This window comes from Leptodactylus fuscus, chromosome 4 (assembly GCF_031893055.1).
Source record: "Leptodactylus fuscus isolate aLepFus1 chromosome 4, aLepFus1.hap2, whole genome shotgun sequence".
Lineage (NCBI taxonomy): Eukaryota > Metazoa > Chordata > Amphibia > Anura > Leptodactylidae > Leptodactylus > Leptodactylus fuscus.
Window position 1 is genome coordinate 85,947,481 of NC_134268.1, and position 15,228 is coordinate 85,962,708.

A 15,228-nucleotide genomic window follows, 5' to 3' on the forward strand; every position below is an offset into this window, starting at 1 on the left:
TGAATGCTATGATGTATTACAGGGATAGATAACCTTCGGCACTCCAGTTGTTGTAAAACTACAACTCCCAGCATGCATAGTTGCTCTGCTGTTCTTGGAACTGCCATGGAAGTGAATGGAGCATTTTGGGATTTGTAGTTTCACAGCAGCGGGAGTGGCGAAGGTTGCTGACTGCTGGGTAGCATATCAGACACAATGGTCGTACGTCTCAGATACTAAATATGCAAAAATGTAAATATTTGTATAAAAACAGAACCAAATAATAGTAATATAATTCATATAACATAAATAAATAAAATAAATAAATAGATACATAACCTTGTACTCATTCACAAGCCTTGGACTACAAGGTGACTTTAGCTAAGGCCACTGCAAAAGCACAGCAGAGAAGAAAACTTACATTTTACAGTAACAGAAAAGTTATTGAGATTTCATTTAATCCCATCCACATATTACAGGGAAATAAAAGCTGCGGACAAGGTATGTTTTTGAAAAGGTGTTAACCGGACAAGCGGTTTCCTTATATATTTAATAGGGAAAGAGAAAACACCGAGGAAAAACAAAGCAAAAGCTGAATGAAAAACACTAGAAAAAAAGCAATGCGTTTTTGATGCATTTTGTCTGCAGCATATTTTTTAGCTGTGTTTTGCTACGTGGTGCCTTAGGTACAAGATGTATCATTCCCAGTTGTATGACTTTCTTTACATCAAAGTTATGCAACTACGTATTGCTCAATTAAAGTCACACTGGAACCCAAGCATTTTTTGTGAAAGAAAGATTATGAATGATAATCTGTTTTCCCTTAGCCCAAACAGCAGCACAACTGGGGTATTCTTGCCCCTATGAGCTGTTAGGACAGGTGGAATTTTTAATTACCTAACAGCTTTTGACCTCTATAAGAGGCCGGAAGACCTGCTCCTCCCTTGTGTTAGTAACAAGTATGATATACAGAGCAATCTATGCCAAGAGCTACACACATACACAAAATCTGTACAATAGCACCTCTTAGGGAGGGAGCCTTGTGCTGCTGTTTGGGCTAAGGGAAAACAGATTATCATTCATAATCTTTCTTTCCCCCTACGCCCAACAGCAGCACAACTGGGGATTTAGCAAGTATTATCTCCCCTAGGGCGGGACCTCCTGGCAGGCTGATGCCAAGACGGAGTGCCCAAATGCTGTAGCATCGGCCGTACGCCAGTCCAATCTGTAGTGTTTGGCAAAAGTCAGCTGTGAGCTCCAAGAGGCTGCAGCACATATCTGCTCTAGAGAGAGGAACCGTGTCTCTGCCCATGATGTCGCCACTGATCGGGTGGCATGGGCTCCAGATCCAGTGTGTGTAGCTTCTCCTCCTGCTCAGTGGCAGGGGAGGGAAAGAACCCCGGTAGGGTGATCACTTGATTGGTGTTCTGAAGTGTGGGTACCTTCGGCAAGAATCCTGGGACGAACCTTAGCTGTACTCTGTCAGGAAAGAAAGTTATGAAAGGTTCGGAGGCTGCTAGAGCCTGCAATTCGCCAACCCTCTTGGCGGAGGTTATTGCCAACAGAAAGGTCACTTTAAATGACAGGTACTTCCAGTCCACTTCAGATAATGGTTCGAAGGGGGGCGCACATAGCCCTTGTAGAACCGCGGCCAGGTCCCACCTGGGGACAGGGGGCCGTACCTGGGGGCGGAGCCTGGCAGCCCCCCTAAGGAACTGTTTGACAAGAGGATCTTGTGATAACCGTGTCTCCAGGAGAGCAGATAGAGCTGACACTTGAACTTTGAGGGTGGCAGGTACTAGTCCTCTCTCCAAGCCGTTCTGTAAGAACTCTAGGACTGCATCTCTGTCTGGATCGCGGTGGCAGCCTGTACACCAATCTTGGAATATCCGGGCGATCCTTTGGTAGCTCTGATTGGTTGCCTCTGCTCTTGAATGGGCTAAGGTACTTAGCACTCCCTGGGACAATCCTCTGTCTGCGCGTATGGCGCGGTTAGCCTCCAGGCAGTGAGGTTGAATTTGTCTAGGCCCAGGCACGGCCGACTGTTCAGTGACACCAGGTTCCTGACTGGTGGAAGCCTCCAGTAGTTCCCCCGACTCATAAGGATAAGGTCAGTGAACCATGCCCTTTTTGGCCAGAACGGCATGATCACTATTGCCGAAGTCTGGTCCTGCCTGAGTTTCGCCAATACCTTTGGTATCATCGGGATGGGAGGGAACACGTATGCCAGTTCGAACCTCCATGGTATTGACAGGGCATCCACAGCCAAAGGGTTGTCTTCCCGGTACAGGGAGCAAAACCTTTCTACTTTGGCATTGTGTTGGGTGGCCATCAGATCCACCTCGGGGAGACCCCACCTCCTGGTCAGGTAGTGGAAGATGTCCTGGTTCAGGGACCATTCGCCTGCGGTCGGCCGGCCTCTACTGAGTTGATCCGCTAGGATGTTCAGGCGGCCCTGGATATGTACCGCGGCCAGCTGGGAGAGGTTTCGTTCTGCCCAGGAGAAGATCAGGTTGGTGACTTGCATGAGCGAGGGGGACCTGGTTCCTCCCTGCTTGTTGATATAGTGGACTGTCGTCAGATTGTCTGATCTTACTTTGACCGCTTTCTCTCGTAGAAGTGGTGCAAATGACAGAAGGGCTCGATGAACTGCGGTAAGCTCGCGCCAGTTGGATGAGTGCGTCCTCTCCCGCTGATTCCATGTACCTTGAACCGGGGTCTCCCCCAGATGAGCTCCCCAGCCTGTGAGGGAGGCATCTGTAGTCAACAGGGTCCAGGCGGGCTGGACCGAGGACTTCCCATCTCGCAGATGGGTCCACCAGGGCAAGGTTTGCCGGGTGCTGATGGTTAACTGGATTGGCTTCTGTAAACCTGAAGGACTGTGATTCCAGACTCTCAAGATCTCGTTCTGTAGAGGGCGCATATGCCATAGGGCCCAAGGAACTGCATCTAGGGCAGCGGACATCAATCCGAGGACCTTCATCGCCGTCCTGATGGTGACCTTCCGTGTGGAAGACAAATGATGTGCCGCCCGAGCAATTTTCCTTTTGCGAGGAGAGGGTAGAGAGACCGTCATGTTGAGAGAGTCTAGAATAAGTCCCAGGAACTGAACTCGTGTTGATGGCACCATCACTGACTTCTGCCAGTTTACCAGCCACCCCAGCTTGTCTAGTAGAGCTACGACGGCCTGCACCTGCGTGGTAAGAACCTCCTTTGAATGAGCCTTCAGAAGCCAGTCGTCCAGGTACGGGACTATGAATATGCCTTGAAGGCGCAGGGCGGCAGCGACCGGAGCTATGACCTTTGTGAAGGTGTGGGGGGCGGAGGATATGCCGAACGGGAGGGCTGCGAACTGGAAGTGCGCCTCTTTCCCCTGTATGTCTACGGCAATCCTTAGGAACTTTCGGTGTGCCAGAAAGATGGGTACGTGGAGGTAGGCGTCCTTCAGGTCCAGAGTGACGAAGTGATCTCCAGGGTGCATGAAAGGTAGTACTGACCTTATGGTTTCCATGCGAAACCGCAGCCTGCGGATGAAGTGATTCAGATACCTGAGATCGATGATCATACGCCACTCGCCTGATGGCTTGGGGACCAAGAAGACTGGAGAGTAGACGCCTGTGCCTTGTTCTGCGCGAGGAACCATCTCTAGTGTGGCCTTGTCCACGTACTCCTGAATCAATCTCTCCAGATGAAGTTGTTTGGGGCCCTGAAGAGGGCGGGTTCTTACCATCTTCTCTGGCGGCTGGGAAACAAAATTAATTTTATAACCTTCCTGGGTCATCTGGATGACCCAGGGGTCCCGAATATTCTGCCGCCAGGCCTCCACATAGTGGGAAAGACGACCGCCCACCCCAGGGGAGGGGGGGGGGAGTAGGAAGGGGGGATGTACTGAGAGGGAATTAGAAGGGGGCATTCTTACGGCCACGAGATGAGCCCCGACCTCTTCCTTTCCCGGATCGCCGCTGGCCTCTGGTGCCTCTTCGAGTGCCTCTTCCTCGAAAGGAGGTACTCCGACCTTCAAGGGGCTGTGGCAGGTTCTTGCTCTTAGAGTCGGCCCAGCCTTCCATGATGTGGTCGAGCTCCCTTCCGAACAGCCGTCCGGGCTCAAAGGGGAGACCACAGAGGCTATTTTTGGAAGTAAGGTCAGCCTTCCAGGGCCATAGGGGTCGGCGAGCCACAGTAGCCAGTGCCATGGATCTAACCGCCAGACGGGTCTGAAAATGGGTAGCTTCTGTCAAGTGATCCACCAACAGCGTGATGTCGGACACTGCCGCGAGGAGATCATCACGATCCACGCCGGAATCGATGTCCTTGGCCAGGGATGACAGTTCTGCGCGTAAGCCAGTTGCTACCTCATTCGCGACCATGCCCAAAGAGGCCTGGGCAGAGGCGGACGAATATACACGCCTCAAAGATCCATCGACTCGGCGATCCATGGGGTCCCTGAGGCCCGAGCCGTCCTCTGATGGAAGGATGGAGCGCCTTGATAACTTGGCCACGGCGACGTCCACCTTTGGCGGAGGACCCCACGCCTTTAGTTGACTCTCAGAGACGGGAAAAAGTGCCTTGAAGCGTGTGGATGGTGCAAAGGATCTCTCCGGGTGCCTCCATTCGCCCTCCATCAGGCGGAGCATCTCCGAAGAGGGCCTGAAGGTACGAGACCTACGGCTAGAGCCTTCCCCGCCTTCCCGGTCTCTGATTCTTAGGGTCTTGAATACTCTGGACATTTTGTCCAGGGGAAAAATCTCCTTCTCCTCCTCCGTACTAGAAGACGACTCCACATCCCTGAGGCGCAGCTTTTCCAGAGGCGGCAGGGACAATTCGCAATCCAGCCATGGCCTCTTGGCCAGGGAGACGGCTTCCATTCTTTTCATGGAGTCCTGGACGTACCCCTTCACCCAGGACACCATCTCTCGCATGGGAGTTGTTTCAACAGAGGGGGCCCTGCACCCCTGACAGAAGCGATATTGGGAGTCATCAGGCAGCGGCACTCTACAAGAAGCGCACGCCAGATGCTTCCTTTTGGAAGTAGCCTTCCTTCTAGGCGGAACAGTGGAGGAAGAAGAAGACATTCTGAGGAGGAAGAAAAAGGATACACTAACTACTTACTGCACTCAGAGATGCAACTCTCCAACCTCCCTCCCCCCCCCCCCCCCGGCCATGTCCACCAAACCTTAGTCAATGAAGACAGTTCTCCAGCACAGAAATTGACCAGGGAGCTTCACCAACTGATGTGCTTGCAACCGGAGCGACAAGCACTAACTGAAGCTCTAAGGGGACTTAAATAGGCCAGGGGGCGGGGTTTTGCCCGGAGCCCCGCCCAAGGGGTAGGGGCTACAACGGAGCCAGAATCTCATGAAAAAAAGGGGAGGGGAGAAGACAGGGGGAGGGGGATCTGACCCAGGTATGGTCCCCAGGACCGGGGGACCCCCCTCCCGAACTACCGTGCAATGCTCGTGTCTAGGGGTTGTTCTCTTCCCGTCCGCCGCGAGACCCGCGCACTGCACATGTGCGGCGGACCCTGTTAGACGGCGGACCGGAGGAACCTGAGAAAGGTTCCTAGGTCTAGCGTTCCTAGGGGAAAGCCCCGACCCGGCGCCCCAGACGGACAGGAGCGTGCACGAGCCAGCAGGGTCCCCGCCGGGAGAAGGGGACCTCTGCTGAAAAAAGAGGATGTCCAGAAAAAGATCTTCTGCTGTCAGGTACCGGTGGGGGAGAGTAGTGGACCCCTATAGGAGGTCAGAACATCTGCTCCCCCCCTGACCACCTGTCCTGTCCCACAGGACAGAAAAAAACACAAGGGAGGAGCAGGTCTTCCGGCCTCTTATAGAGGTCAAAAGCTGTTAGGTAATTAAAAATTCCACCTGTCCTAACAGCTCATAGGGGCAGGAATACCCCAGTTGTGCTGCTGTTGGGCGTAGGGGGAAAATGTATTCATCAAACACATAACTCTTTTCTCATGTCAAAAATACATTTCCGTAACAGCAGCATTTATATTTTATTTCACACAGCAGGAAATAAATGTTCATTGATGAACTCATTGATAGTTCAGTTGTCATACATCTAGGTTGACCAGTGGCGTAACTAGGAATAGATGGGCCCCAAGGTGAACATTGACTTGAGCCCCTGAGCCCGACCCCAAATGACCCTCCCCCCCACATAAACCGCATTTCTACACACACTATTATGCCCATAGTGGCTCCTGCAAACACTATTATGCCCTATAGTGGACCCAGCACATACTATTATGCCCCATTGTGGACCACTCATGAACACTTATTATACTCTGGGGGTCTTTTCAGACCCGAAAATATAATGATCAGAGACCTAGGGCAGGATACAAACATAAAAAAACAATGTTAGGGGGCGTTTACACTACCGTCGGTGTCCGACATGTAGTGTCCGCTCCTAGTGTCCGCTCAAAATCTGTCACGGACACTAGGAGCGGACACTAGATGTGTCCGTGACACCTGTCATTCACTTGAATGGGCATCGGGTGCGTTCTTTTGCACTCCGTGCCCGTCCTTCCCTGTCCGCAAGAGAAGATGTCCAACTTCTCAAGCGGACAGAGGAACCCTGCATGCCACTGCGTCCATTCATTCCTATGGGTGCGTGCTATTCGAAACGGGAGTTTCGAATAGTGTTCCCTCATTTCTAATGGGGAATGAAAACTCCTCTCTAAATAATGTATGTGCCAGTGCACTAAGGCTGCTAGCTTCGTAACTATATCTAGATAAATAAAGAATTAAATGATGAAATGATCTATGCATCATGGAAAACATACTGAGATTGTCAGGGAGGCAGCAGGTGTGTGCTGGAGTAACAGTCAAGTAAATGGAGATGTGAAAATGTGATGTATGTTGTTGACCTGTGATCTTCCATCAGCGTATGTACCTAATAGCAGAATCAAGATGTTATTGCATCTTAGTCACAGTCTTATGTAAAGGAAAAATTGTTAATTGTAATGAGCTCACTATTCCAAAATTGACATATAACCTGTAGCTTTAATACGGAGAGATTTAATTAATATGAAAACCAATTTCTTCCTTTCCATATCTCTGTCATCAAAGCAGTAAAAATATATATATAAATATATATATATATATATATATATATATATATTTATAATATGGTATGAATGTATCGTAATTAGAGATGAGCGAACACTGTTCGGATCAGCCGATCCGAACAGCACGCACCCATAGAAATGAATGGAAGCACCCGTGACGCTGGCCGGCCGCCAGCAAAGTCAGCATCACAGGTGCTTCCATTCATTTCTATGGGTGCGTGCTGTTTGGATCGGCTGATCCGAACAGTGTTTGCTCATCTCTAATCGTAATGACCTGCTTGACAAAGTTGCCATGCCATTTTAACATCATAAGTATCGGTGTCCGCCACCAGGGCGCCGAGAAATGCAGTTTTGACTGCAACCTTTATTATTTTGGGGTTCATATCTGCATATTTTACAGAAATACTCTCCTGATGAACCATGTGCCATAGATAGCGTGTGGGGAAATGCGTAGAGAGAAATATTAATATAGGATTGGCTAGCAGAGGCAGGCGCTTGGTTCTGGAATATAAATGCCTACGCTGGAAATAGGAATCTGCGAACCAATAACTATGCATATAGGAGATTCATGTAGATGAACATTTAATGTCTTTCTCTGACCCTATATATATTGAATATTGATATTGTACAATGGAGTGTACACCAGTGTTGTGATGAAATAGTAAACTTTACACTGGATATATGCTCTCAGTGTGTTATATATGTGCACTCTGTTATATATGTACACTCTGTTATGTATGTGCACTCTGTTATATATGTGCACTCTGACATTAATTACGCAAATGGACACCTGTGGGGTAGCCTTGACTTACTAAATCTCCCAATACTTGAGTTCAAAAACATCAATACTCCCGAGGCTTGTGCTCTAATTAAGAGATTGATATACTGACTGGGAGAAATTGGGGTTCATATCTGCATATGCAATAGAGGCATGGTATCAGTGTGTGGATTTTTGGCTGATACTTTAGTCACTGGCTATAAGGATTAGTTCCTTCCAATCCTATATACACTCCATTGAAATAACGTTGAGTCGTTGATTGAGAGTCTTTATCACTACTCCCTATCAGCATCTTGCATGTTTGCAAGGGCATATAAATGACAGTTAACCCTCTCAATCCAAAGAGAAAATAGTGGGGGATTGACAATTGTGGTTTGTAGATTTGGTTATTAATATGTATGTGGTTTTTAGACAATCTGAATAAAGTTCATAGTTTTAACCATTTTATATGCAGCGTAAACACCGTAAAAACAAAATGCAAAAAATTTGGATAGTGGGTATCATAGACACCCATAGATATCGTTTCTTTCACATGGACCCCCCAAAATTTAATAAAAGCTAATCAAACCATTTTATGCATCCCAAAATAGTGCCAAATGAAAGTACAAATCGTCACACAAAGAATACGCCCTGAATTAGCTATGTCACAAGCTTAATAAATAAGTTATGAATTTTGGAAGATAGGGAAGGAAAATATGAATAAAGTCGCCGAGCATTAACATATAAACTACCCTGCATCCTTACAGGATTAAATGTAAAAAGTACTACTTCCTTCCCATGTGGGAGAAGGGTCTTCGGGCCCACTAAAGCACCAAGGTCTTATTTTATTAAGGCTCCATACCCATGGAGTAACGCGCCGTGCATTCATACACGTATACACGTGTCAGAGTGTGAGCACTCAAAGCAGATGCCATTCATTTCAATTTCAGATGCCAGCTCACGTGCGCTACACATTGAAATCAATGGGTTAAAAAACCTCCCATTGATTTCAATGTGTAGCGCACGTGAGCCAGCACACATTGAAATGAATGGCATCTGTTTTGAGTGCTCACACTCTAAGGGCCAGTTCACACGGAGTTTACAGGCGCACATTCTGGTACGTATACACGCGTCAGAATGTGAGCACTCAAAACTGATCTCTTTCATTTCAATGGGTCGTTACGGGCGTATAACGCGCGTAATTTAGCACGCGCAATTGTTCTGAGCCGCGCCACTGTTCCTGAAAATTATCATCTGGAGGCATCCATGGTACTGTCTGAAAACTCTCCAGTGATGCCTCTGTCTTCTTCTCCGGACCACCTCTTCTCTCGCGCTTCCATCGCGTCTTCATCCAAAAGCACCGCCTGCGAATGTCTGTTGGCTATTTTCCTGTGTCTTTGGGGTCAGCAGGTTTCCTTGGGTAACTACTTTTTAGGCACGTTAGCATTCCGTTTTTCCTATCCACAAGCAGACTCAAACAGTGTAAGACCAAATTTTAGTGTGAACCTGGCATTACAGACAGCATAAGGAGAGCAAATGGAAAAAGTAACATATGACTTCAGGGACACCATTTGTTTTCTGTTGCATATGAACACATTACAAATAGTTCCAGTAGTTAGGGGAATTTTACTTTTATATAATGTCATTCCCATTATAACTACTTGTATAGCATCTACCTTATGTATTAGTTACACTATAATGTATAGGTTTGCATTCTATGCTTTCATGTAGCATACAGTGTACTGATTTACATAGAACAGGATGCTGGCCTCCTGATCCAATATATCTGTCTGTTTGGAGTGTTGGATTCCTTCTAGGAAGTCAGCTGGCAAGCATGTATGGATACTTTAACCATCGACATATTATTTAAGACATTATAAAGAGGTCTGAGGAATTGTACCTGTATAATTTACAATGGCTAAAATAGACTGGACTACACTACTAATATACTGCAGTCTATAATAACAATAATAATAATAATAATAATAATAAATTTTATTTATATAGCGCCAACATATTCCGCAGCACTGTACAATTTGTAGGGTTCAAATACAGACACATACATAACATAGAACGTCATTTCACACAATGGGACTGAGGGCCCTGCTCACAAGAGCTTACAATCTATGAGGTAGAGGGGGGTGACACAAGAGGTAGCAGGGGTGGCATTGCTTATACAGTGGTCAGACAATTTTGTAATAGAGGTTACTGTCATTACACAAACAAAACTTTATGAGCCGTCACTAGTGGTGTCCTGTAACATGTGGATGGAGCTTGGACAAATAAAGTTAGCCTGAAAAGACATCATATCATGTGGGGTAATGTGGGAGCGGGGACAGAGGAAGGTTAAATTTTGAGGATTCTAATTATAGTACGGAAGGCCTGTCTGAAAAGATGTGTCTTTAGTTTGCGTTTGAAACTGTAGAAATTAGGAGTCAATCTGATTGTCTGGGGTAGAGTATTCCAGAGAAGTGGTGCAGCTCGGGAGAAGTCTTGTATACGAGCGTGGGAGGTTCTGATAATAGAGGATGTAAGTGTTAGGTCATTGAGTGAGCGGAGAGCACGGGTTGGGCGGTAGACAGAGATGAGGGAGGAAATGTAGGGAGGTGCAGCATTATGGAGAGCCTTGTGGATGAGGGTGATAGTAAAATCCCTGCATAATTGTTGAAACCTACCATAGACTTTCAAAAAAGTTAAAGCAAAACTAACCACTCAGATTCTGTAGGGTTAATGGTCTGTAATTGGAGCTGTCTCCAATCATGAACCCTTTTGTTGGGTCCTCGCTGTGTGAACCTACTCCTGCCCTGCTTGCCTGGTTACCTTTGTTTCTTGCTGTGCAGTCCACGTTCCTTCACATTACTATGTTAGTGCACTTCCTTCTGCTAATGCTGCTGCTGCACCTTCCCATAAGGAGGGCGTACCCTCCCTCTCTCTCTAAATGGGTCAGTGTGCGCACCTGTTATTCTTCCCCAGCCTATCCCTTCCACCCAAAACCTTTTTAAAGTTGCTTTATTGTGTCCCTGATGCCTGAGCAATATAGGTTCACAGTTTTGCTTGTTCCTGAAAGAGTACCTTCTGTTTTGTCCAGTATTCTGGCAGTTTTCCTGTATATTGACCTATGGCCTGTTTTCTGACTCTATATTTTTCTGCTCATCCTGATCTGCCTGACTCCTGTTATAAACCTTGGGTTGTCTTTGACTTTTGAACCTATGTTGCCCACCATGACCCTTGGCCTTTTTATGACTTTAAACAGATTCCTCAGCTGTAACCTCTTTACAAATGGCATTTGGCTGCTGAGACCAGTCAGTCATATGCTGTTTGTGAAGCAGTCAATATTGATACAACCAGGGTGTCACTGCTGATGTCATCGGGGAACCTGTACACAGCAGCTGCCGCTGGGAGTAGAGGTAAGTACATAAAAACAATATATAAATCAGCCCCATTTGCAGCCCCTGTACGGATTTAAAAAGAATGCCTCTGACAACCTCTAACCACTTGCAGGTATAATTTCTAATCTCGTTCCCATTTTTCATATCTGCGGTATATATAAATCCAACACCTTCTGTAATACTGTACTGTAATATTTCTGACACTGTCTAGGAACGTACAGCATAAAGGATTGGTTTACAGTATTGTATAATAGTTAAAGGGATCCTATCATTAAGATGTTTTTTTTTTCTGACTAACATGTAGGAGAAGACATCTAAAGGTAGGAGAAGAATAGCCTTTTCCTAAGGCTATTCCTATGTGTTATCGAGAAAAAAATGTTGTTTTAATGATAGGATCCCTTTATATTACAGTGGTCACACTTAGGTTGTGAGTAATTAGATCATAATTAATTAATTTCATAACTGGCACAAGCTATTTGTATAAATAGACACAGCTGGAAAAACACACTGAATAAACAAATAGATATTTTATATCAGCCACATGATAAAAAAAATTGACTCTCACTGTTGTTTCGTAAGTGATTGTTGTATTTTAAAAATTGCAAAAGTTAGAAAGAAACTCAACTTCCTTCAGCATACATGGTGCTTATTCATCTAATTGATTTGATATATTAGGTGTTCTTTTTCCTTGTAAATCTTTCATCTACATCAACTTTAGACACTGTTCAGAGGTTTTTATTGTATGAGCACTAAGCTCAAGTTGCATGAAACGAGCATAAATCTGACATGCAAGAACAGAGCTGCAGAGACCCTGTACGAAATGAAGCTTCTCAAATGTCCTGCAGGCCCCAACTGTCAAATTACATTGAGGATAAAACAGAGACCCTTCCCTGTCGTACTTCTGACGTCAGAGGACTCACTACATTTAGGACATACATTTGTCAGTCGTCTCTCTAATTATTCTCAAACTGGCTGAATAGGGGACCACTTGTTCTATACTCTTTTATATCGTGTCAAGTTTTTCACCATCACTAAAGGAAGAAGATATCACCTACTGAAGACTTGCAAAGTTTTTTTTGTTTTTTATATTAAAGGAAGAACAACATAAAGGAAGACTTGTCTGAAGTGTAGACAAGTCAGTAAACAGCTGTGATTTACACAGAGGATACAGAGAACTTCTTACAGCCTCATCTTTTGAAATCTCAGCAGAATATAGTTTTCCACTGAGTAAGCGTTCATAATGAGTACAACCAATAAGATTTCTAAGACTTCACTGGTGAACTCTCTGGCTAAAAAGTATGATCCGAAAGCTATGCAGAATCAAGGGCCCACCAATATGCAGAAAGCATCACAGGCTTCTTTGGCCACAAAGACTCCAACAAGCATAAACATTATGGATGCAAAGCTGGACTTTTTAAGCCATAAAATGGATGCTATATTGATTGGAAACAACAGTGTTTTTGAAAAACTGGAAAATATCTCACAGGACATTGTAGACATTGAAAAAGACCTTCAAGAAGTCAAAACAGAGAGCCTCAGAGCCGAAAAAGGTCATCATACAGGTGAGACATCCGAAGCTAAAGATATGTTTTTAGAAATGAAAGAACATTTTCTAGAAATGATCAGCTACCTTTCTTCAATCAATAAATATTCAGAAGTGCAAGCAAAAAGATTGGATGGAGTGGAAAAGATATTACTTGGCACACAAGAAGCTATCTATTTTCTAATGGAGCAGATTAAACTCTCTACATTGTTCCAGTTTTTACAGAGAAGTCAATGTTCAACTCAACCCACAAGAGCTGACAATAATATAAGCAAAAAGGGAAAGAAAGATAATGATAGAAATAAGGGAAAAAACTGTATAAAACTTATCGATACCAAGAAGAATAGAGACAATTGTTTGAAAAAAAGGAATCATAAGGTGAGATTGATCAACAGTATTTGCACGTCCTTTGTGTAAGTTCAGTACATAGGTGTATAGTTCTTTGTACTATAATTTATAATGACCGTGCATTCACCATGTTTATAGTTACTAAATGTAGCTTAAGTTACCAGGAGAATATTCTTGCTATAGAATTCTTTTTGATGTATGTTTAAGTAGCGTATGTTTATAGCAATATAGTTATAGCAATATAGTTATAAAAGTATAGATTTGAAGTTACTATTTAGAGATGAGCGAGTACTATCGAATATACTATTGCATTTCATGTTCACTTTCCATGTTTGATTGTGGAACTAGAAAATAAACTGGAATAGGGACCAGTATAGGTTTACACGTAGCAAGCCAATTATGTCACTCTTTTGACACTTTGACAGTTTTCTGCTGCAAAAAAACTTTTAACAAAGGTTGGCTGAAGATGGTCAGGACAAACTCAGGTCCTATGTTCAGTTCAGGCTCCAGATGCACTACCATTTAGAATCCCCTTAAAGGGGCTCTATCAGCAAAATCATGCTGATAGAGCCCCACATATGCATGAATAGCCTTTAAAAAGGCTATTCAGGCACCGCTAAAGTTATATTAAACTACCCCCCAGTTTTAAAATAATAACCTAAAAAAGAATGTGATCAACTTACCCATCGTGCATGGTGGGCAGGCATTCAGGGTCCGCCGTCTTCTTCATCCACGCCTCCTCTTCCTGCGATGTCCTCGGGTCCCATCTTCCTCCGGCGCTCGTGAACTGACATTGCTAAAAAAAATGGCCTGGGCGCATGCAGTCCAAGTTGATCACATTCTTTTTTAGGGTATTATTTTAAAACTGGGGGGTAGTTTAATATAACTTTAGTGGTGCCTGAATAGCCTTTTTAAAGGCTATTCACGCATATGTGGGGCTCTATCAGCATGATTTTGCTGATAGAGCCCCTTTAATAAGGGTGGCACAATGGACTCTGGCAAGGATTAGATCAAAATTAGTGTGTCATCCGTGGATCTTCATACATTCCCTCATTGTGTACAAAGTATCAAACAGTCCAGGGTATTCAAGTCACAACAAGTTACCCCCCCATACCCACAGGAAAGAGGGTCTTACTGATCTGTGGGGGTCTGACTACTGGATGATCTGTGAGGGATCTGACCACTGGGTTATCTGTGAGGGATCTGACCACTGGGCCCTCCTTTGATCCCAAGGATGGAGATACCAAAATACCTCTGTAAAATTTAGTCTTGGCCTAAAGATTTGAGACTGACACAAATTTTGGTTTTCAAAGTTTCCCATTTCAGTGTTTTTAATTATTTGTATCAGATGTGTCTATAGTTACTGAAGTTCCGTTTTATCCATTTCGGATGTTTTTATACCTACAAAGCCTGAATATTTACAGTGTTGAAAACTTCTGCAATTCGCCCTGACATGCTGGATATCGGCATCTGGGCCAAATCCTGACTGATGGCATCCTATTCTTGCCTAACCAGCACTAGGAATTTAACACATTTTCTGTGGTTTTGTTGGTCCACTTGCTTTTTTGTGAATTGAGGACAGGTTCTTGATGGGATACAAATCTGGGGAGGTTCTTGGTCACGGTCCCAAAATTTCAATGTATTGTTCGCCAAGCCACTTATTTTTACCTTGTGACACTGTGCTCCATCATGTAAAAAATCTTCACAAAATTACTTCTAGATAGTTGGAAGAAGGCGAGGGACAAGCTAAATAAGTTATAACCTTTATTGAGAATAATTAAAAGTAAAAGTACTTTGCTTGGTCCATTTCTAACATAAATATCAGTATAAAAATGTTACCCTAGCAATAATTGTAATATCAAAACACAAGTGAAACTTGTTAAATCACTATTTACATTAAGCAATTATTTACACACTTGCTTGTTCCTTTGCATGACAATCTGACCACTGATCTTCAGTTGAACATGGGACCTTACTATAATTAGAATGGAATGGCAGCATCCGATTTAATAGATGTTCTGATAATTGCTAATCATAGCCGGGATCGAGTTTTCACTTAGTATGGAAGAAGTTATTTTCTGTAGCCAGTTCAGTATAGTCTACTCTCTACTTTCATTTCAAGGCAATGCTGACTAATTCCCTG

At 44.5% G+C, this 15,228-nt stretch overlaps 1 protein-coding gene across 3 annotated transcripts in view; it reads left to right on the forward strand.

The window, feature by feature from the left end:
• Positions 1-15,228, forward strand: part of MYLK4 (myosin light chain kinase family member 4) — a 123,166-nt gene that overhangs the window by 63,974 nt on the left and 43,964 nt on the right. Inside the window, exon 1 of one of the 3 annotated variants that reach the window (XM_075270746.1) lies at positions 12,102-13,115. The exons of the other annotated variants lie outside the window; for them this stretch is intronic. Coding sequence (XP_075126847.1) covers positions 12,435-13,115 — 681 coding nt within the window. The 5' untranslated portion in view covers positions 12,102-12,434. Of the gene's footprint in view, positions 1-12,101; positions 13,116-15,228 lie in introns of those variants that run through there. 3 annotated transcript variants of the gene reach the window in all.